At 38.9% G+C, this 23,817-nt stretch overlaps 1 protein-coding gene across 1 annotated transcript in view; it reads left to right on the forward strand.

Moving 5' to 3' along the window:
• RABGAP1 (RAB GTPase activating protein 1) overlaps window positions 1-22,707 on the forward strand; it is a 68,451-nt gene extending 45,744 nt beyond the window's left edge. The window contains exons 13-25 of the mRNA XM_059828659.1: window positions 3,077-3,190; window positions 4,164-4,238; window positions 6,497-6,622; window positions 7,218-7,361; window positions 8,949-8,990; window positions 9,335-9,463; window positions 13,838-13,930; window positions 14,936-15,046; window positions 17,849-17,953; window positions 18,441-18,524; window positions 19,359-19,430; window positions 19,981-20,178; window positions 20,985-22,707. Of these exons, the coding sequence (XP_059684642.1) occupies window positions 3,077-3,190; window positions 4,164-4,238; window positions 6,497-6,622; window positions 7,218-7,361; window positions 8,949-8,990; window positions 9,335-9,463; window positions 13,838-13,930; window positions 14,936-15,046; window positions 17,849-17,953; window positions 18,441-18,524; window positions 19,359-19,430; window positions 19,981-20,178; window positions 20,985-21,107 (1,416 nt within the window). The 3' untranslated portion in view covers window positions 21,108-22,707. The remainder of the gene's footprint in view (window positions 1-3,076; window positions 3,191-4,163; window positions 4,239-6,496; window positions 6,623-7,217; window positions 7,362-8,948; window positions 8,991-9,334; window positions 9,464-13,837; window positions 13,931-14,935; window positions 15,047-17,848; window positions 17,954-18,440; window positions 18,525-19,358; window positions 19,431-19,980; window positions 20,179-20,984) is intronic.
• The last annotated feature ends 1,110 nt before the right edge of the window (window positions 22,708-23,817 follow it).

A 23,817-nucleotide genomic window follows, 5' to 3' on the forward strand; every position in this document is an offset into this window, starting at 1 on the left:
CAGAACACAGGTAGCACTCGGGAAACCCACTTGTTTGGTACCACAAATTGCTATTAGCAGTGAACAGTACCTGTGCTCTTGCAAAGCAGAGTACTTTATTGTAGTTCTGTCTTGCAAACTTTTAAGAAAGTGAAAGTTACCACTAAGACTGTATTCACATGCTTTAAAGTTTTCAGAATTGTTTCTGAGCATTGTCTTTCTCTACTTGCAAAACTAGCTGAAGCTAACAGCCAGCCATTATCTTATTAGTCTTTGTTGACTTAAAAGGCTTATATTTGTACAAAATTTATTTAGCATTGGATTTTGTTTGTTTCTGATTTCCTTGTAATGAGACGGACCTCTTTAGCATGTTCATTATGACCAAATTGAAATGCTGAACAGTACTTTTGGTATAATTTCCAAACCAATCCAATAACTTGATTCTAATAGCAGTGTAATGCTTTCCTAATGAAATGTCTGTATTAAGCCACAGAGAGCATTAACCTTGGGTTAAAATCAGAAGAGAAAATCAAGCATACAGTGGTGATTTTGTTCTTGTTTGCAAAATCGTTTTGTGAAGAAAAAGATCAACTAAAAGTATTTAATGGTCTTCACGCTGATTACATCATCTATGTTTTTACTAACTGTTTTACTTCTAACCTTTTTTCCGTTTGTCTAACAGAAACATGGGTTATCTGGATATAGTAAAACTTTTCAACAAATAAAACATCTCTTCTGTTTCGCTTCCACAGAGCATCTTGTATGTTTGCAGTGGTAACCTGGGCACTGTTAGGTGGTAATCTCACCTGTGAAGATGACTGGCTTTTTTATTTGTGTGTTCAGTCATTGCCAGGGAAGCCACCTAACAAGGGAACCTTTGACCCTTTCATTCGCAATGGTTGCCTAACGATTATTGTGGCGTCTTTTCAGATGATTGGCACTACCAAGGAGCTCTTGTTCTCATTAGCTGCCCAGGAAAGTAATCTTTTAAATAGTAGAAAGAGGGACCAGTAGGCAAAAAGACAAACAGAGGGCTTTTGTTTCTGTTTTATTTCAGCAATTAGGGTAATAGCAATGGTTGTAGTAATGAGCTAGGTAACAGCTGGGTCATGACGGCCTCAAAAGGTACAAGACATTATGGTGAAACACATCCATACAAAATCTGAGATCTCATTGATCTGAAATGACAAAATATGGCATAAAATTGTAGAAATAGTTCTGAAATTGTAGAGGTCAATTCAGATTTTTTTAATTCAATATGATGAGCACAATTTCAGATTCAAAAGGTACACTAAAACTGCCTGTTACATACTGGGTAAATAAAGTGTTTTGGAGAGAGCTTGAGTGAGTGATTTCTGTTGTACGCTACTCGTAGAATAGCGTAGGTTGGAAAGGACTTCTGGAAGTCATGTTGTCCAAGCCTCTGCTCAAAGCAGGTCTTACCAGATCAGGTTGCTCCCAGCCCTGCTGAGTTGAGTCTTGAACACCTGTGATGATGGAGACTTCGCAGCCTCTTTCAGCAGTCCATTTCCATCCACATGGAAGAAGCTGCTTAGTCTTCCAAATTCCATAAATGTTCCTTGTAAAGTAAAGGTTTTGGGAACTGCGTCAAGCCTTTTGACGGCTATTTTCTGTGTGCCTGGTTAGTAATTTTTTCATTTGTGTCACTGTTCGGTGTGTGTTTTTAAAATCTGTATTTCTTATTATTGTTTTCTGTATTAAAGGAGGACGTATGATGTATATGCACTATTTCCATTGGCTTCCTAAATAAGCAAATTACTTCATTTGGTAATGGGGGAGGGTAGTTTTTTATGTTTTCAAAGGATACTTCTCCTTGCAGTGCTATGAGCTGTGGCTTAAATGACTACACTAGAAATAGTTTCAAACTGAACTGAACGAGATGGGTCGGAACATCTCACTCAGCCGCATGTCTAATATTGGCAGAGACCCGAGATGGCCTCAGTGTGGGAATGGCACCTGCTTATTTTCCCATTCAGAATGTCAATCTGTTGTAGAGGGCAAATTAGGTTAAGCTGGATGTTGTTCACAAATGCTTATGGTTTCTCATGATGTGCCTGACACAAACCTCTTCCTTCCATATTCTGGAAACCTTTGCCAAGGTAGGACTAGGATTCCTTCTAAGCCATCCTTAGCAATACTGACAGGTCCTAGTAGGGTGGGCTATTTGAGGCCAGTATTGCCAACTAATTTCATGGAGATTGTTTGGTGTTTAAATCGCTCAGCTAAAAGTTGGGAGGAAAAGGCCCTAAGTTTCCCTTTTACTGTTTACTGTATTTAATTGTTACACTTTGTCAAATTCTTTCATCTCTACCAAGAATTTTCACTGTCTTTTGTGTAGCACTTGCCCTTGATGCAGGCTTGCTTGGTGTTTCTTCCCATTGGTCTTTTCAGTCCATTGTTCACATTTACTAGTTTTCTTAATTGTGTGCTATTCGTTACTGTTCAGCTTCCCGAATGTCTAAGGCATCTGAAACTGATTGCATCAGAGCAATGTAGAGAACAACGTTCCATCTTCCTCATGCTGAAATGGCCAGCTCATACAAGCTACTGTCCCTGCATTATATTACGTTTTACTATATGATGCTGTCTTTCTCCGGCTCATACTCAGTTTTCTACTTTTCTATTGTCTTAATTCTATGGAGGGGGAGAAGAGTGGTTTCTTTAGCTGAAACTAAGGGACAGAATTTTGGACAGCAGCATGCAGCTGCTTACAATTGACTGTTACTCTCCGCAGTTGCGAGATAGAAGAAATGTGACTGGGCAGTATTTGTGTTCAGAAGTCTCCAAGGAAAGGCTGCTGTCTGCATTGCAATGTCCTGGAACACTTTTGTGTGTCTGCTTTTTCTGCCACTCACTGACCGTTCCCAGATGTGCTTAGGTAACCGAATCTATCAAGATTGTGATCTGGAGCTGCCAGCCTGCAGGCAGTCTGTTCTGGTTGAGTAGACTGTGTTTTGTTAAATTTAGAATAGTGCACAGAACACAATGCCAATCTCCTAACTCTCAGTCCTTAACATATTGTAATTTATATTCTTTTGATGTGTTTTAATTTACATTTTTATTTTTTTTCTAATAGGAGTCTCCGCAAGACAGTGCTATCACCCGAGACATCAATCGAACGTTCCCTGCTCATGATTATTTTAAAGATACTGGGGGAGATGGCCAGGACTCCCTGTACAAAATATGCAAGGTATTCTTTAAATTCTTCTTGACTGGTTTTAGTAACTTGTATTTAACATCATTAACAGACGTAACTGTTATCTGAGAAGAATGTGTATGTATTACAGTTAACCGTGTCATGGAGACAGACTCTGGCACTAGACTCAGTCTGGTTCTTCGTTGCGGATGTTTAGCTGGTTGTAGTGCCATTCAGATAGGAGACCTAAGGTGATGAGCCCTTCTGGATTCCTGAACACTAAGGTGTTTGGTACAGAGACTTCATGTGATGCCAGACATGTCAGCCTGTATCAAGCTGGACAAATTATATGCTGTGATGGAGATGAGGGCTAATTCCATGGTGATCAAGAGCAGCTCACCTTTGGCAGCAGCATGCTCCCTACTTGTCAATATTGTCTAAGTTGTGCTGGCAAAGTTAGGGACACATGCAGGAAATAACACTGATGTTGCCTCCTGAACAAGAAATGTGCTGATACTGGGTGTGTCCTTTACGTGTAATGTATGCCGTAAGCTGTTGTTGTCATACATAGTTGTCTTTAAAACTGGAGATAACTACGTACCTCCCATAGATGTTATATAGCCATAGGCATGCATTGAAGTTGCTTATTAAAAGGAAGAAATTAGCAAAAATGGACAGCTTGTTGTTGTATTCAGTTACCTCAGCTGGACTGTTTTAAACTTCCAGCACTCTTTCTTCTGTGTTCCTGGTGTTTCTCCTTCTCCCTAACGTCCCTGTAGCACCTGTTTAGAGGTAAAAGCACTCAGATAAGTGGTTTAACAGGCTGCAGCGGTCTTGGTGCATCACGGTAACCAGCCACTGCCACTGTATATCACAGTCTGATTTTCATACAGGTTATCCCTTCATTGGAATGACAGCTGATGCACCCCGTGAAAATTTTATGGAGCTATGTTCAATGCAGTGTTTTGTTTTCTTTGTGTTTGTAGCTCGAGACAGATGTGCTGTAAAATCTTGATTCTTTTTTTAGGCCTATTCTGTCTATGATGAAGAGATTGGCTACTGTCAAGGCCAATCGTTTCTTGCTGCTGTGCTGCTTCTGCATGTAAGTGGTGGGTTTTAAGCTTAAGAATAAATACGGCTCCACTTGCCTAGAACAAAACGTTGATAACTCTTGAACTAGTAGGGTTGCAGGCCACATACCCGCTTAAATGTTGGTCAATAATAATGTGATTTTAGACAGAGAAGAGTACATTGTTTAAAACTTACTGTGGTATTCATAACGAGTCTTGCCTACAGTCAGCATTCATTTCACTGTGTTTCTGTTTCAGGACCCCTTCCATTCGAAACTCTGCAGGCTTGTACTCATGATCACTAGTAGGCACGGAATTTGTATATAAGACAACACAGTAAATGTTTCTGTTAAAAGGTTTCAAGGTCAGATTTAAGCTTTTTAGAAGTCGTTTCTATTGGAATCAGTCAGAAATATGGATGGTAATTGCCATATGTCTTGTATACACAGAAGTGTATTTATGACATTGATGGGATGTCAGGTTTAGGTCTCAGTGCTTTGAACAATATGCTGCCTGTGTGGGCTGTTGTACTGTAGGCCTTTGTGCTGCTTTTAGAGGTTAGTGAAGGATACAGTAATGTTTTAGGGTTTTTTTAAAGATACTGAATTATGCTTTTTTAAATTTAATTGTTGTTGGTAGAAGTGATCTCATTAGACTAATACCCTTTAATTGCTTGCTTGTTCAGAAGCTAGAGAGATTCATCCTTACTGTATATCCAAAGCAAAAACTTTAGATTTACTCACACTTGGGAAATATGAGAGGATTAGAAATCTGTACAAATTATTTATAGACCGTTCTTTTTTAAAGTAACGTCTGCTTTTTATCAGCATGTCTATTGCAAGCATGGGTAGTTGAAACTGAACAGAGTTCCTAAGCCCAGTAGTGTTTTGAGATTCCTTTTCCCCAGCTCCTTTTTAGTGATTGCTGCTACCAGAGAGAACTAGGTATGAAGACTTCTCTGCAGTTTTCAGTGGAAGAGGAAGTCTGGTCTTCAGTGGAGTATTTTCCGTAATGTTGTAGAGTCAGTGGAGAATATAGAAGAGATTGTAAATGCCATTCTTCTGAAACAAAAGCCAAATGATTAATGATAACAACCTTTTAGTTATTTGTAACTCTAATCTGAAATACTTACTTGATGAGCAATTAGTTCTTTATTACTACACTGAATCAGATCAAGAGGGTGATGCTTTCTGATAGGAGTACTGAACACTTTAACTGAAACGTGCTAAAAAAGCATCTAAGTTTCATTGTCATATGTCTGGTTTTTTTAGTATCCATTGCATTAGAGAAACTCACTGTCAAGAATGAACCATGCGTTATTCTAGAGTTCTTTCTTTAACAATAGCTATTGCTTCTGGGAATAACATATGCATTTAAAAAGGCTAAATTTCAAATAAGTTTCTTTTTATTTGGTTCTCTTTGAAGTCAGCCTTTGGAGTGTGGCTGCTAGGGAAAATAAATACTAAAAAGAAATGTTGCAGAAAAGGAAATTAAGTTTCTGCAAGTTCTTCACTACCAGTTTGGAATGTCTCAGCAAAGTTTTCAGTTTTAACAAACTCCATCTGCAGACTAATAATAAAATACTTGAGATGAATGGTCTGTCCTTTACAGGAACAAGTGATTGACCTGAAGTCAGACTTTACTATGGAAATATGAAAACTGAATTTTGATGTCAGGGAAAAATGTTTAAACACTGACGAGCCATGATGAGTGTTTCTTCAGTTTTTGGCAGGAGAGGGGGATTGAATTTCCCCAAACCAATGCTGAGTTGTGATGCGTGGAACTTTTGTTAGCAGTTACTGGTCTCTCTTATTCATGCCATCTAATAAATAAACATCAAATGTAATAATGTCATTTAAAAAGGTAAATACACCATTAAGAATAAGGGAAAGATCCTGTTTAACATTGTCTAGTAATACTGCTTCTGTCTTAGTTACGTAGGTGACAAGGGGTTAGGCTGTTCAAAATCTGTAGGATTCTGCTTCTGACATGATTTGGAACAAAGATGCTAAGAAACTGCTTTGGTCTTGATTGCTGAAAGATGTGTTTTTAGTCGGGCGATTGAGAGGTGGTAGTTTATTCCACAGAATAAGAATGAAATGCTGTTTGCAACACTAGACCTCATTTTGTGTGTTAATATTCTTGTTTACTTTTAAGCTGGGTAGGGCCAGGTTAAGAAGGAGTGACAACTGGCCTTTCTGTAAGAGGGAGGAGAAGGGAGGTAAGGGCAAATGGAACAGATATGAAAGATGTAAATGCTCTGTGATAAATACACTTTCCTCTCTCACAGATGCCTGAGGAGCAAGCTTTCAGTGTTCTGGTCAAAATCATGTTTGATTATGGACTCAGGGAACTTTTCAAACAAAACTTCGAAGATTTGCACTGCAAGTTCTATCAGCTGGAGCGCCTCATGCAGGTAGGTGTTCACACTTGGGTGAAGTGAATGGATCAGAGCCTGCAATTCAAAACTAGCAATTTATCTTACACATGAATAGTGTTTGTGACCTCTTAGTAAGGATGAAGAGTGAGGGCTATCCATATTGGAGGTGGTTTTAAGAGTAGAAACTAGTCTGATGCCGCTGGTAGTGTGCAGTCAGTTGGAAGGCAGGCGTGTCTGACCAGTTGGGGTGGCTCTCCTCTGGCCTGGCATACCAGTGACTTCGGAGCTCACTGCAGGCACACCGCAGACTGGCTTTGCAGTGCAAGCACATCCCCTGGCTGCGTTTCCTGCTAAGGTGAGAGCTCGGGGATTGCACTCATTGTGCCCGTGATATAGTGTCCTCCTGAGCACCCACGCCGGGGCAAGCCTCGGCATCCTTAGAAGGTCCTTTAGCACGTCAGGCAGCTGTCTTGTCAGGCATGGGTGGATACCGAAGCCTGCCTTGCTGCACTGATTGTCACTCTGCCCTACTTACTTCTGTTACTTTGGGATTTCAGCCGCGATTCCAAAATAGTATAAATTAACTTTCAGTATTTATGTGGGGTTTTGTTTTGTTTTGTTTTATTGTTAGGAATACATTCCTGATCTGTATAACCACTTCCTGGACATCAGCCTTGAAGCGCACATGTATGCTTCCCAGTGGTTCCTTACCCTGTTCACTGCAAAATTCCCTCTCTACATGGTCTTCCATATTATTGACTTACTTTTATGTGAGGTATGTGCTATAATTGGAGACTTGTACTGCTAGCAACTTTTGACAGATTCTCACTGTCTTGATTCATGTCCTTGTTACTATCTGTTCTTGCAGAGCTAGGCACATGATAATTATTTTTATGTAGAAGTGTTACGTTTCTGCAATGAAAAGAGTTCTCAGCATTTTAAAGATACAAATTAGGAGTCAATATCTATATAAAAGATTATAATCTCCTATTTCTTATAACCCTGTTGAATCTATGTGCGATTCTGTACAGTGCTTATGGGATGAGAGTTAATTTACAAATATGCGGATTCCTCTGTTGTTAAATTGTATTCTACACAATGATAACTTATTTTTTCTGGAATATTATTGCATGGAGGCCATTGCGTATAAAATTGCCCAGCTAACTCTCATGCTGGTAATCTACAAGCTTGGAGCTGTTTTTCCTGGAAACATGAAGTCGCTTTATACTTCACAGCATATATTTAAAGAGCAAAATTCTTTACATTGAGATTTTGTATGAAATCATGTTTAGAACAGTGTATTTGGTGGTATGCTGGTAAGTAGTGTAATTTGAGTCAGAGCTTATTAACACAAGTGGACAAATCACATTTTGTACTGAAGCATCCTTGAGTTATTTAATGATTTGCTTTTTTACCCGCTGGTTAACATTATGCATTCATTCTTCATTGGATCTGCAGTTGTTACTGTGAAGTGGCAGTTTGTCTGCATTTCCTTTACTGAAGGGTTTCAGCATTCGTAAATCTCCTGGTCAGTGTTTTTACCCTTTCTCTGTATCTGTCTGCTGCTTGCTTTGTCCATGTGCCAATGTAATAGAAAGCAACAGATGGTATCGAGAAAATCAGTTCTATTTGTTTAGAAACACATTTTCAATTCATAAATAGTAAATGTGTTCATAGTGAAGTTTTAAGGGTTTTTTTTAGTTTTAAAGTAATAGCGGAAGAATAATTTAGTGGGAAAAAGAAAATCTTGAAATAAGATGAGCAATGTGTCTTGATTATCAAAGGTACCCCTTAAGAAGGTATATGCTGCTACTGACTATCAAAACTGGATTTAATTGGGCAATATAAATAAAACACTTCTAACAAGTGGTGGCAAAATAGATGACGTGGGACTCTGTCCTAAAGTGAGTCACTTTCTTTTTCATTACACGAACTATCCCAGTTTTTTAATACCAGAACTTAATATATTGATTGATATATTGCTGCATTTGAATCCAGTGTTTTCAGAAGTTGCTATATGAAAATTAAATGATCTTGAGCTGACCAACTAGTCATTAAAAATAAAATAAAGTACACAATAGTGCCTCCATCATTTCAGAGTTTCAAACTACTGAGGAGATAGTAAAACCTGTGTAGAAACATTGTTTTGCTATCTATAGTGGCTATCCAGCAAAGATACTTTCCTAATTGTTTGCGAAGTCGTTCTCTGGGCTTGTGATTTAATATAGCACCTGATTACACTTGTATCCTGGCTCTCCTTTCCACAGAAACTCGACAAACAACAAACCCCACCAAATAAATTAATATCAAGGCTTGTAAATACTGAGAAATTAATTTATTTTGTCATTATTTTTCTCTCCAGGGAATAAGTGTTATCTTTAACGTTGCACTGGGATTATTAAAAGTGAGTATCCAATGTTACACGTGGTTTATGCATCATCATGCACAACATAAAAAATTAAGATGCCTGTTACAAAAATATTATGCTTTTTTTTTAAAAAAGCTAACAACTTCCTGTATTACATGTGCTGTTGCCTGGCGTGCCCTGTACAGCACAGTGCTTTTGAGGGTGGGGTGGCAGGGAAATAGAAGGTTGCAGAAATAGAAACAAACACCATTTGCAGAAGGTTAAAAAGTGGTTATGTTCTTGGAGCTTTACAAAAGTGTTGTTGCGTTATTGTCTCTGGGAATTCAGTAATTGTACAAAATCTGCTTTGCAGTTACTGGTTTTCCTTTCCTTGTCTCTAGACTACCAAGGATGATTTGTTACTGACTGACTTTGAAGGCGCTTTAAAATTCTTCCGTGTGCAGCTGCCCAAGAGATATCGTTCAGAAGAAAATGCAAAAAAGCTGATGGAATTAGCATGTAATATGAAGGTAAAGATGTGGTGATAGCAACTGCAAGCATATCTTTAATGGGTACAATTTCTGTCTCCGTACGTAACTTTGCAACTCGCTTGTCCAAATGCAAATACTTTGCAGATGCTTTACAGTGAAACACAGTAAAGCCCCAAGATTCTCAGAGGGATATGGGCCCACCTGGAGGACTCAGAAACAGAGTGGCTTTCAGAAAGCAATCTTCAGTGCTACTAAAAATCAGACTACTTCAATAAAACCCAAAACACTTAAATGACTAATGGCACTAATATAAATAAATGCAGACGTCTCTGCAGTTCTTTGATTAAATCTTTCTCCAGTAGTAGCTGTAAACAGGGTAATATCTTTCATCGAGAAGTAGTGGGGAGAGGTTTCGTGTAAAACAGAGTAAATAATGCAGAAACAGTAAAACAGAGTAAATAATGCAGAAACAGAATGTCATCTTTCAGACAGAAAATGGCTATTTTTAATTGTGGGTGCATGTGATGTTTATGAACTGCAATAGGGAGCTCATTAAAAATTCATTGACCAATTTACAGATCTTTTAGGGAGATGAAGGAATACGATTCGGCATTTAAAATTTCTTACAAGTCAAACTAGGGAAATGACCTTGAGGTTTATGTATTCCCTGTGTGAGGTTTTGATTTGTCACTGGTTTATGGCCGGGGTTATATGCTGCTTTTTTGAAAAGCATTTTAAGTGATTTTCCCGTTCAAGACTATTTCACTTGTACTCTAGGTAGCTGACAATAATAGGTTGATCTGTTACGATCTTTGTAGTCTAAAGAGGGTCTACTTTATATGAAATTGAATAAAGTGCTGGCTGAGTTGTATGTTGTCTAGAGTTGCCACAGTTTTTTAATAATGCAAAAAAGCATTGTTTTTCATGAGCAGCCCATGTGGGAGGTTTACAGTATTGGCTTCCTTCTTGGCTTTTCAATTTGGGTACTGGAAGCAAGTGCTAAGACACTCTGGTTGGAAGTAGAGCTCTGGCGTACCGCACGGTGTTTGGTGTGCAGATGCTTCTGAACATGAATCTTTTGTAAATACCTACTGCTTTCTGCGAGGGTGTTTTGAGCCTAGCAAGCTAATCTAGACTGTCTTAATGTGGTCGTCACAGCTGTTTGACTTCTCCCACAAATCATCAATTAACTGATCGTACAGTCAATGTTTAGGAAATACTGATGATAATTAGACTTCTGACTTACATACCGGAAACCATGTATCACAGTAAAATGTCATCTCTGGTCCTTACAGGAGCCTTCTTTTGAACAGAATAGAAACATAGAAACTAGAGTTCGGTGAGTTCTGTAGACTGGAGAGATACAGCCCCATAAATTAATTAATCTCAGTAATTCCTGTTCTCTTAATAGAATTTATTCAGAGAGCTCTGTAAGCTCAGCTGTATCTTTGAACTACTGAGGTAAACAGCGGAGGGATTTTTTTTGCTTGATTGTGAGTTTTGGTGTTTTTTGGTTTTTTTTTTTAGATTTCAATTGCCCACTAAGCCCTAGTTCTTAAATGTAACTATATGAAATAAAAGTTCTAGCCTTTGACATTAAGACTTCAGTTATATATAGCAAATATTGCATTACCTCACAGCTGAAAGTCAATTGCTTTTCTAACAAGTAAATACTGTAACTAAAGCTTTATATGGGCACTTCGGAATAAGCCCTTAAAGTGAAATTTCCAAAAAAAGTTACAGTTAGGAAGTTATTGATTCCTCTTTATAGATGTAACGATTGAGTTCTAAAATGGAACTTGATAATTTATTTAGTGTATTTTAAGGAAGCTTTGATTCTTTCTTTACAGTTTCATGTAGATTAATTTTTAGTCAAATACACCTGTATGGTTCAAAGTATCCCTTTTCCTTAAAATTCAGTAGGGGAATTCTTTGTAGCATCAGTGCCTAAGTACACAACTTCCCCAGTATGTTAACATTCAAGGCATCTTGTACTCCTGGTGTAGTAGCAGTATGCATAATGGTATTCTGCATAGGGTTCAAGCATATGAAACTAGTGTAGAAGTTACAGAATCATCAAGAATAAAGTAAGCTGTATTAGCTGTCCAGTTGTTTACATTAGCCACAGATTAGATGTTGCATGTGCATCTGGTTCAGATCATGTGTAATGGGTGTATTTGCCTTTCCTGTTTCTGAATAACAACTTGTTCCTCTTCCCACTCTGCCAAAATTCCCTGCGTTCCCAGTGCTGCGTGAAGTAGTTAAAGCAAACAGTCTTCTTGAGCAGAACACAGCAAGGTTGGCCACTGCTTCCTTGAGTGCTGTGTGGTTTTGGGGGGATTAAATGGGAGGTTATGGAGAAAGTACAGACTGCTACTGGGCTCTGCACAGATGCTGAACAATTCTGTATCACATCCGTGTGTGTTGTCCCTGATGGGAGTGCTGCACATAATTGCTTTCTTTGACCTAAAATAGAAGTCCTTTGCTGTCAGTAGAAATCTCCAGCTCTGTATCTGGAAATGTTTTTGAGCAGAAAAGGGCCTGATGTCAAAATAAATCATTTATAGGAAGGGAGAAGTAGCCTGGCTAAGGCATTGTGATTACAACAGCATTCTGCTGGAAAGGAGGTCGGTAAATGATCAGCTTGAGACAGCACTGGATTCTTAAAGTCACTCCTCAGTGTTGCAGTCAAATGTTAACAGAGTTACTGCTGCCTCCTGTGCCCCTGAAAAACTGTGGAGGGACTTCAGCATTCACGTCTGCCTTCTATCGCCATGCAAACCCAAAGGCCTTGCTGACTTCCCCAGGGCATGGTTCCCTCTAGGGCTCCGATGTCCAGAACCAGTGACAATAGCAAATGTTCTCAGAATCACCTCTTTATTGCTATCTAGAGGCAAAACTGGTTTAATGCACTTGGAAAAGTAGAAGATGAAAATACAATGGCATGCCTGCCTTCCTTTCTTCTCACATGGCTGGATGCCTCACTTCTCAAGATCCAACCTTTACATAGCTTGAGATTTGGTGTATGAAACCCGATAATTTGGGCAGTGTTTCAGCAGGGGCAGAGCAGTGAAATAATCAACTGAGGTTACTGGGTTCCTTGTCAGTAAAGGGCTAATACTCTGCGTGTTTGTTTGGAGCGCTTCGTAAGAATAACTTCTGCAGTTGTGATGTGGCTGGGCTGACTCCAGCTAAACGGGCTGGCATCTCCGAAGAAATGTCAGCTGAAGTACGGTGAAATGTTTCTGTGCAGCTCTCACTAGAGGGAGCCTAGCTACCAGTTTTCCACACTTCATTTCAAGTAAGGTTAAGGAAAAACCAAAGATAAGAGAAACTAAACATGTTTTCCATTCTGCCTGTCATTTATGCATGTAGAATTTGTTTAAAATGTTTCTCAGACAAGGCTTTTTTAAAGAGGAAAACATAGCCATAGCTTTTTAATTTATTTTGTTTACTGAAATAGTAATAAAGGTTCAGCAGCAACTTTTAATACTAGAGATTTAATTTAGATGCATACTAACTTGCATGTGAAACTCTCCCAGTGGTTTTGGCATGGTCTGTGTTGCTAAACCATTGTAGCATATGGCACAACTGACAGGAGACACCGGGAAAGACGCTGGTCAGGATCTGTTACAGGTTCTCTTGTGTTCTCTGTCCCCGTAGGACTTGAATGCTGTGCGCAAACTATTGAATTCAACACCACCTTTCTCTCCCTTCTCACAGAAGGGGAAGCTGGGACCCTGAGAGAGTCACTTTCCTAGTGTTGTGTGTCTGTCAGAGCTGAGGACAGAATTCCAGCCTTCCGAATCCCGGAGCAGCAGGGGACAGAGCATACGTGCTTCTGAGTTGTTGCTGCTTGCCGAGACACCTAGGCAGCTCTGGGACTGGACTGTTTTCTACTGAGCTTGAGTGACACTAGCAGAAATGTCAGCTGAGCCTGCACTTGCCCTTTCAGCGTTTGCAGTCTCATGTAAAGTAAACGAAGTACTTCTGCATGATGGTAACTGTTACAGCTGAAAAAGCAGCTGAAGAAACCTCAGCATCATGCTAGTTCAAAAATCAAACACATCTTGTGGGTTTCGAGGCAATCTTTTATGCTAAGCCACTGTAGTGTTTGCAGCATCAAATAGCTGCGCAGCACCAAGGAAATGCAGGTAGGATGCTCCTGTGGCTGCCTTTCAGAAGCTTTTCTATGTTCCCCCAAAGGATAAGAGGAAGGGATGCTTCTGTCATTACACTGAGCGGAATAGAATTTTTGACCTTGTCTAAGGGTTTGGTACTCAAAGTTGAGTTAAGATATTAGCCGTGTTTTGTAGAAGGCAGGAGTTGCCTAAAGCTTGTACCATAACCCTTTGTGAATTGTATTCTTTTATTGATGTTCTGGGCAGGAACTAATGGGCTCCTTTAATTTAGATTAGCCAAAAGAAGCTGAAGAAATATGAAAAGGAGTATCATACCATGAGAGAGCAGCAAGCTCAACAGGAGGATCCGATAGAAAGATTTGAGGTAACACTTACCTACTCCAGTCTGATTTAACACACAGTACCTGCAGGAAGTTCCTACTTTGACTCCTTTTTCTTTGAGCTGTTTTTGTTTTCTGACCAAACTGGATACAACAGGGGAATCGGCTACATGACCATGAAGTGAATCTCTATATTTTGGCAATGGGATGGGGTTGTTCTGAGCCCACCTTCACAATGAAAAAAGGAATAGTATGAATTTATATTTGGGCTTATACAACTGTTTCACTAGAGCCCGTTTCTAGCACTTGTGTAACATGCTGATTGCAGCAAAGCCATGAACAGAAAGAAAATGCCTAATTCCTTATAAGTCTGCCTTCCATTGATTATAATCCTGCCTTCACTCCCCTCCCTAATTTCAAATGATGTATGTTAAGTATATAATTTTAGAAATATTTTATTTATCAAATAAATACAATATAGGAATAAATTTTCTATGTAAAATTATGTATTTGTATATGTAACACAATAACACACACAAATATGCAGGTAAATTTATATATTTTAAGCTGAAGAGTTTTATGTAAACTTTCTTTAATATCTGTCTGTGTGCTGGGAGCTGTAACAGGAGGGAGAAAATAGAGTGGTTTTCCCAGGATCCTCTTCTCTCACCTGTTTCCAGCATGCAAATTCTGTTTTGAGCCAAGAAAATCAGAACTTGTAGGAACCTCCTGGCAAGGTATTGATGGCAGAATGACACCCCCACTTTTGCAGTCTTCAGAAGACATTTCTGTAGCTCAATAAGTAATAGCTGAACAGAGTTACTTATACGTGGTTTCTTCTCAAGGCTAATGTTTTATTTACTTCATTTTATATTTACGATATGGCTAGCTATGGCTTTGTCCTTATTGAATTTCATGCAGGTAGAGTTGTTTTTGCATACTTAAGATATAAGGTAGGCATTTGTGCTTAGGCACAGTAAGCACTGTGTTTTATAGACAAACACCTAGGAAGACCTTTTTCTTGATTTCTTTTGTTTTGTTTCCCACAGCGTGAGAACCGGCGCCTACAAGAAGCAAACATGAGGCTTGAGCAAGAAAATGATGATCTTGCACACGAACTGGTGACCAGCAAGATTGCTCTGCGAAAAGATTTAGACAATGTAAGACATGTCTTTATGCTGTCTAGTAGAGACAAGGCACTAGGGCTGATTCCTCATTACTCCTTTTGTTGAAGAGGAGATACATAGAGTATTTTCATTTGGGTGGGATAGGATTCTTTCCTCCCTGTCCGTATTGCAGTCTGATGATATATAGGCATGTGTCAGAGGTCCATGGGAAACAGGACCGGTGACTGAAATACTAATTACTCTGAAAAGCATTCAGAGTAATTTGAGGAGAGGAGAGGTTCTGAGCCTGTACTTGAGTCGTTGCTTTCTTCTCTATGTATATTAAAAGAAAGTCTAGGAGGAGCTAAGTCAAGTCTTTGAATTGCCACAGAGATAACAACACGTATGCTGGATTCTGTTTTCCTTCAACTGGTGTTCTTATGAATAAGATTTCACAGCAGACAGGCTTTTGCAAAGTGCCTAATAAACTTGAAAGTCTGAGTCTGTCTGGCTCTCAGTGGAATCAGATTCTCAGGTACCTTAGACAACTCTGAAAATGTTATTGTGGTTTCCATTTGGCTTGTTGAAATCTGCCCATGTGAACTCATCATCCTGGGTTGTTCCCCATATCAGTAGAGCTCTCAGGAAGAAACTCTGGGTTTGCTTTGTGTTACAGGATTTATTTTTTTTTTAAGCTTGCTGTCCCATTCCCTTCTTTACATACTCATGTTTGGGAAATTTTATTAGGATATGCTGTTTTTTACAGGGTGTGCAGAGACAAAAAGATACTGCCGTTTGTAGCGTGCGTGGTAGGCTAGAACCCATTTAGTCTATCTGCGCTGGGAGATGAGGGGAAGAGTTCCAGTGCTCAGGTTTTGCCATTCTTGTTCTGTACCGAGATAAGCGCATTTCTGAAATCTCAAAAGAAAATTACTTTTGAAAATCATACAGTGCAGGAGATGACAGGCTTTAAAATGCTTCAGCTTACCTTCTTCAGAGAATTTAAGGTTTCCCACGGTCTCCTGCAAACTTGCTGTTGGAATAATATTCATAGTAAATGTTGATGCTAATGGGTGGATGTTGCTCTTAATGAGGTTTGGTTTATGACTTTCAGATTTATTACATCTGTTGCTCTTCAGTACTAAAATCTGTAAATCTTAGAAGTATGTTCTAGAAGCAGGGTTTTCACAATGCATTGGTATGTTCAGTTCCTGTTACCTATGCTTTGTCATTTCATTAAAGATAGCTCACAGGAGGCGAAGCAGACTGCCTGGCGGTTGCACTCGGGGTGGACTCCAGCAAAAAATGTACTGAAGAAGCTTTTTGTATCAGCTATTAACTGTTGTTTGTGGCCGCTTGAACCCCTATGAGACACAGTTATGCTTTTACATTGATTCGTTTAAATGGAGAGCTGGGAGAGGAACAAAATTAAGCAAAATCTTTGAAATACCTCATTGGATATATAATAGTCATGCCTTCAAAGATGGTAAATTATGTTGGTGGCATTTGGGTTATCCCCCAGGAGGAGATAGGTAGGTTTGATCCTACTTTAGGACCCTGATTAATTCTTCTAATTGGATCCTGAAATGATAAATTTCATTCTACTAGCCAGATGTCCTGAAAGAAAAGTACCAAAGGACATTGTTTAACACACCTTTTCTAATACCTTCATGGAATGTCTGAAATCTTGCAACCTAAAAGATCAAAGCAAAGCATTTGGAAATACAAGAATTTCCTTAATATCCTTTGCACTAGTCCAGAAAATAGGCTTCATTTTTCTACTGTTGTTGGACTCCCACATCCCAGTTTTCTTTAACTTTGAAACAGCTTAAAAAACGTGTATAATGAAAAGATGTTCTCTTTGCCTTTGCCATCTGTTTTAAAGGATCAGCAGGACTTTAAGGGACTAAAATTCACTTTTTGATTTTCTTCCTTTGAAGGGAATTGGTACAGCTACTTTCTGAAGATTTATATATCAGCTGAGTTACTGATCTATTTTTATGTAGAATTCATACACCTATTGGGAAGTACTGTGTTGCTGTGTATAAGACAGGAAAAAGTGTCCTAACTTTGCAGAGAGAGTTTTTGGTGGTTTATAAAGAGCCTGAAATTTTTCAACAATATGTCTTTATTCTTAAAAAAAATGCAGTAAAAAAGGATTGTATGGTTTCTGGTGGGACATCTCTTTTCCTGAGGGAGGAAAGGAGAGAGGGGTCTAACTCTTATGTTTGCTTTGGTAGCTAAGTTTTTTCATGCAGTATTTTCTGGGTGACATAATAAAGATGGTATCACATGCATTGGTAGGGATCATAGAGTTCTGGGTTTTTTTAAAATGTTCTAGAAGCATTTTTCATTAACTCTGTTTTCATTGCAAGGTTGAATGTTTGCAAATTGAACTTAGGTCGAAGGTGGTTATCGTCTTTTATCGATCTTGCACGTTGTGAACTGTTCTGTGCCTTTTGTTGTCTTCAAAATGTATTGGTCAACTTCCAGTCTGGATGAGAAACAAAAAGTTATTTCTGTTACTGGATTTCTTTGGAGCAATCCCTACTCCAGTTTTGCTAATGCTAATCACTGAATTCAAGGAGGAGTTTTGGAGTGATGGAGTGTAGTGGTATAGTTTGTTAATTTTGATTTGTTGCTGCTTTGCCATTGCAGATGGTAATTTTTAGAAAAATAATTTTCAGAATAAAGTTTTACTGTTATTAATAACAATGAACAGGCCCTTATTAATCAGAATGAAAAGACTGCAGTCTTGGCTGTGTCCTACTGGAGCCGGTGCCCATGGCCACCCAGCAGCATCGGCACAGCAAGAAAGCCTCTCTTCAGTGCTGTGCTCCACTCTTTGTGTTTCAGGCGGAGGAAAAGGCAGATGCTCTGAATAAGGAGCTGCTAATGACCAAACAGAAGTTGATTGATGCAGAAGAAGAAAAGAGGCGCCTAGAAGAAGAATCAGCTCAGGTTAGGGGCATTTCTGTCATTTTCACATTTCTGTGCAGTACGGAAATTAAAAAAAAAAAAAAAATAGTGACAAGTGTGGGAAGGGCTTAATGTTCTAAGTCATGTTTGTCCCTCTTCTGTAACGTAAAGGGCATCAGCAAAGCAGAATTCTTCGCTTTCCTGCCAGGTGCTTCATAGGATAGTGAATTTTTAATTTGAAATCACGAAGGCACAGACTGTGCCAGAGATTGTTGCACAGAGAGGCAGCATAGGACTTCAACTGTCAGCAATTTTTTTTAATATTGTCTTCTCTTAGATAGTCAATTTTTCTAACAGTGATGGCCACCAAAGTCCAGCTTTTCCTTGTCTGCATGGAGCTGAGCTAGAGCATTGTTCCCTGGTGTAGAGTACAGCAGTGAGGTTAAGGAGAAAGAGGAAATACCACCTGGTTATTTTTCAGACTGTACAAATATATAAACCCTTTACTTCTTTTTCTTTTTTTCTGCAGCTGAAGGAAATGTGTCGTAGGGAACTAGATAAGGCAGAGTCAGAGATCAAAAAGAACAGCTCTATTATTGGTGACTACAAACAGGTAAGTACAACTTATTGATGATGTTTGCTATCAAATTGCAAGACTTTCTCAGGTATTTTAGGAGATTTCTGGAAATAAGTGTAATTCGTGCTGTGCAGTTGAGGAGACGTTTTAGCTATTTTAAATGGGAAGCTTGTGGTTGGTTTTGTATTTTCTTTTGCTGAGATCCTGATGCTTGGTGGTCAGTTCTGTTTGCCCTTGATGTAGGTATTTGTAGGTCATCAGTCACCACAGCCTCAGTTACAGCCTAATGTTGTTCAAATGGGCTCTTGTGTATCAAAGGTTCACCTCATTCCAAAAAAAAGTTCTGTCCCAGCTTCCCTTCTTCAATCAAATGGTCACTGCACGTAAGAAATAAAAAAGATGCCTTTTTTGTTTCAAAGATTTTGCTTTGGGATTCAAGCTCCTGATCGTAAGGTATCAAGGGAGCAAATTCAGTATCTTTTTAGTGGGCCCATAACCTTCAAAACATTCTTAAGTCTTCACACAGGTCTTGAGGAATGAACTGTTCTTTTTACTACTCTGTCTGTCTTTATCCCAAAGGCAACAAAAAGAGCTATGCTATTTCTAACCTTTTCTGGCTCCTTTAGCAAGGCCAAACTGCTAATAACTTATGTTGAAACTGCACCTTTTCCTGTGGGCGTAGAAGAATATGTAGAGCATGAGAATATGTACAATGAGACAACTTAATGCAGCATCCCAATTTTCCTGGCTTTCTAAGAGCCCTCAGACTATCCATGTTAGTATTCCTGTAGCATTTATTTGTGCTTTACCATTCATTTGGGAGGAAATTTACACTTACAAATGGTCTGGTAACATAATTTTGCTTGTCAGATTTGTTCCCAGCTGAGTGAGCGACTGGAAAAGCAACAAACAGCAAATAAAGCTGAAATTGAGAAAATACGGGTAAGAGACCAGATAGCTGCACAGTCTACAATGTTTAAATCTCTTAGCAAAATTGTAACAGCAAGCACACTTTATTTCATTACTAAAATGGTGGTTGAAAGAGAGTTCCTTAGTGACTTACAGTTTTGGAAAGAAGATTATAAGGGGGAGATCTTGGAGAAGAGATGAATAACTGTCAGCTCTCTCCCATGCTTTGTTGGTTACATACTGATGTTGATGCTGGGCAATAATTATTTTTTTTTGAGGGGTCTTTTTTTTCTGGAGGAGATTTCTCTGTCTGTCTTTTACCATAAAGTAACATGTGGGCAGTACAGAGCCCATTATTGTAGCAATACAGTGTTACCAAAAATACAGCAGTGTTTCCAGAGCCCATAAATCTGGGGGTGGCAGGAGTTCCTGCTTGGCTGTGCTTCCCCAAAGTTCCTGAGTTTGCAAGTCATTAGTGGTCCCTCTCGTGTTGTGCTGCTCTTCCAGAGCAGAGGTAGGAAAAGGCTTTGATCATATCACCAGCACTTCAATGCAAGCATTCACAATCAGGTATTTACTTTAGCAAAAAGTGGATGACTGTGAGCATTGCCGGGAGTTCTTCAATAAAGAAGGCCGTGTGAAGGTTGCTAGTTCTGCCAAGGACGGTTCAGATGAGGACACAGATGAGGAGAAGGAAACGCTGAAAAACCAGCTGAGGGAAATGGAGCTTGAGCTGGCCCAGACCAAGTTGCAGCTTGTGGAGGCGGAATGTAAAATACAGGTAATGCTTTGGAGGTTCATTTTGTTGTCTATATGGTATGTCTGCATTCCTAGAAAAATGTGTGTGTTGTAGAGGGATTGGCACGGATCCTGTTGGTTGAAGCTGTAACCTGCTATTTCCTGCATGGGTTATTTAACCAAACATTGGGTCTGAAACTTAGTGTATGCAGACAAAATAATTGAAATTGCATGAACTGTATTTACCAGCTAGTACAACTTCCAGACATCTGCCTGGCTGCAGTGCAGTACTTAACTGACTGATCTTCTGCAACTTCTTGGAAGAAATCCAAGCTCTGACAAAGTACTGAATCATGCATTTCTTTATCTTGCAATCAGTGTTAAATGAAGAAGTAACGTGACAAATGTTAGACATGTTTCTTAAAACATGACTGGAAAGCACTCCAGGTATTTGAGGTATTTGTGTAAAATATGACAACATTGTTCTTTTAGTCTAAAACTGCTACGTCAGTGCTTCTTGTTCACAGAAAGGTAAAAATTAGCTTGTAGAAAGTCCACTTCCTGTGGGAATAGCTCCTTCTCAGATGGGAAAGAATTAAAGGGTTTGGATGAACTGAAGAAAGGTGAATGTTTCACTAAGGGCAATGACACAAGTCTTGTTTTGCTTTTCAAAGCTTTTTTTTTTTTTCCTTCCACAGCTTGTTGTGCTACTTTTAATTTATGTAAGACTTGTTTAACTTCTGAAGTGGCCAAGAGATTGTAGATGTCCTAGAGCCTTCGAAGTTTAACTCATACAAGCTTGTGCGGTGAATACATAACAAGTTAATGAAATTACTCTTCCATTTGCAGGATTTGGAGCACCATTTGGGTCTGGCATTGAATGAAGTACAAGCTGCAAAGAAAACGTGGTTCAACAGAACAATAAGCTCTATAAAAACAGTGACTGGAGTCCAAGGAAAAGAGACTTGTTGAAAAGCAGCTCTGTCAAACATACCTTCCTAACACAACACCTTTTGTTGCCTTCCTTGGCCAGATGTTTAATTCTGTGACATGAGAGGACCAGAATGTAAATAAAATAGAAACACAGCATGTCAGGATTTCAATAGGTCAGTGATAAAGAGGATGGAAACACAGGAAAGGTTTTATTGCTAGACATGGGATCTTCATACTACTGATATTTAACAGGTGATGTAGCTAGATTGAAGCTCTTCAGAGAAACACTCCATTCTGCGGTCTGGCTGGAGGCTTTTCACAGACTAGGTACGAGAACTTACCAAACCCTAATTGTTAAGTTTACATATGATAGGTTTTTTTACAGTTATAACCTTTTTTAATATTTTATTTGAAAGGAAAAGTGTCACTAACACAGTAAAAAAAGAAAAAAAAAAGGAAAAAAGGAAAAAAAAAAAACAACAAAAAAGACAACTTCAGCAAGAACTACATCAGTGCCAGAAAGCAGTCCCCAGAGGTAGGATATGGAGAGTAGGAGGTAACATGTTTTGCTTTATGAATGGGGATGATTTCAGCATTCCTGTCGAGCAACCCCACTTTGTTTTAGTAGATGCAGCATCCATCTCTCTGTGTTTGGCATTTCTTTCTGTTACTAATCAATTCTATGCAACTCTGGGCTTTTTTGGCATGGGCTGCCAAACAAATTCACAACCTGAGGCTGGGAGACTTGTCTAAGTGCTAGACAAGAATAATGAGAATTCTTGGCAAATTTCCGTTTCACTTCTGTGTCACATTGTTTGATCCACATATCAACAGCGTTAGAATCCCCAACACCAGGACTGCTAATAAGTACTAATTATGTGGATGGTCTGACATTTAATTGAGTCTTTTTGTTTGTTTTTTTGTCAGGTTTTTTGTTTTGTTTTTGTTTGTTTGTTTTTACCCGGCTGTAGCAGGCCTTCTGTGAAGCTGTGAGAAAGCTTCCAGGATTTAGTTTTGCACATAAGTATGAATGGGACAAAGAAACAATAAACTGAGATATATACGAGGCAAAAATCACTGCGTGAGTGTAGCTGCGAGCATCTATAGCTATCCAACTTGCTTCTCTGGTAACATGTTCAGAGGTTGTGTAGGTCATTTTTCACGCTCGATGCAGTTGCACTAATAGGTGCTAAACGTGCTTGGATTTCTTATTCATTGGATTGTCTTGAGTTCTCACCAGAAAGCTGTAGAATGGAGTTTTGCACCTTGTAATTTTTTTAATTTATAATGGTTTGTGTTATGCTGAAGTATCTATTGCATCAGTGGATAAATTTTGTGTGCAGTGTGAGTATAAGCTGGTAACAATAAGAGGCACTGGTTTGTATATAAAGATATTTGGTTTATTTTGTATTTCTACCTTTTTCTTGTTTACTGTACTAATGCTAGCTAATGTACTCTGTAACTATGGAATAGAACATGCTATGTCCAAGCTTTTTTCCTTAACTGCATACATTATCTCTATTGTTTAATACCAAAAAAAAAAAATACTGTAACTCCATCAATATTAGATGCGTGGACATTGTGGTAGCATAGTTGCAGTGTGTATACTTCATGAATTGAAATATAAACTAGTAAAATTGTATAACTATTTTGTTGTTTCCTTTCATTTTAACAGGAAATTAATTAAATATTTTGCAATATAAAACTAATTCTCTTCTTAAAGTAGATGCAGTAGCATCTGCAAGCTTCTCTGAGACCGAAACTAGAGTCATGCCGCAAAGGGCTTTGCTAAAAAAGAGTGCATATTCTAAGTGTTGCCAACACTGCTTTATATAATAAAATCTAGGGTTTGCTTTGAAAAAAAGAAACTGCAAAAACGACCTTGTGCAGCTTGAGGCTTGTGACTCAGTATTTCTCAAACGTGTCCAATTTAGAACATTTTTTTTTTCCATGGCCCTCCATATTCTGCTTGGATCTGCAAAATAAATGTAGGCTAGCTCTGCTTATCATCATCACTAACAAATTCTGTGGGGTCAAGTGTCGTTCACGTCATCTTCACTAGGATTCTCTAGTCATAGCTGAACAGGGTTCAGCTGTGCGACCGGACGACTGCACTAATTGGGTCACAGTGCAGCGCAGGCTCCCCTAGCTGTGTGTGTTCTGCAGAGATAACAAGGAGTAAAAATGTATTTTTGTCACCAAAATGACTAAAGGTGACTCCGAAAGCAGCCCTGCTCCAGGAGGCTGTTACCACGCTGTCACTTTTCTAACCATACTTTTGCTTTAAGAGAATGGCATGATGAGGTGGTGCGTAGTCTTTGCTGCTTTGTCTTTCAGAGAGGTGCATGCCTTGGTAACTTCAGCTCTGCAATTTCTCATTAATTACAACTTCTGGAGAAAGTTTGGAGGTAAACATGGGAAGGGGGAGTAGTGGGGAAGAAGGAACAACTCAAGCCCAAAGCACTTCATCCACTTATCATCCCCAAAGGGACTGGGAAATGGTGTAGCTTGTTCTTTCCTCCAAAAATGAGGTACTTAAAACGAAGGGAGAAGTTGCTTTATTGTTAAGATCTCTTGCACTCTCTAAGTAAACATTACTTCAAAACTGCACGCAGCATATACTCCCTGTTTTAGTATGAACATGTAACATGCATAATGAGAAACCAGTTCCTTCACAACATTTTATAAGAAACATTTTATAGCCAGTTTCCAGTCATTATGGGTTATTTTAGATATCTACCTGAAGGAT

This window comes from Gavia stellata, chromosome 24, assembly GCF_030936135.1.
Source record: "Gavia stellata isolate bGavSte3 chromosome 24, bGavSte3.hap2, whole genome shotgun sequence".
In the NCBI taxonomy this organism is placed as follows: Eukaryota; Metazoa; Chordata; class Aves; order Gaviiformes; family Gaviidae; genus Gavia; species Gavia stellata.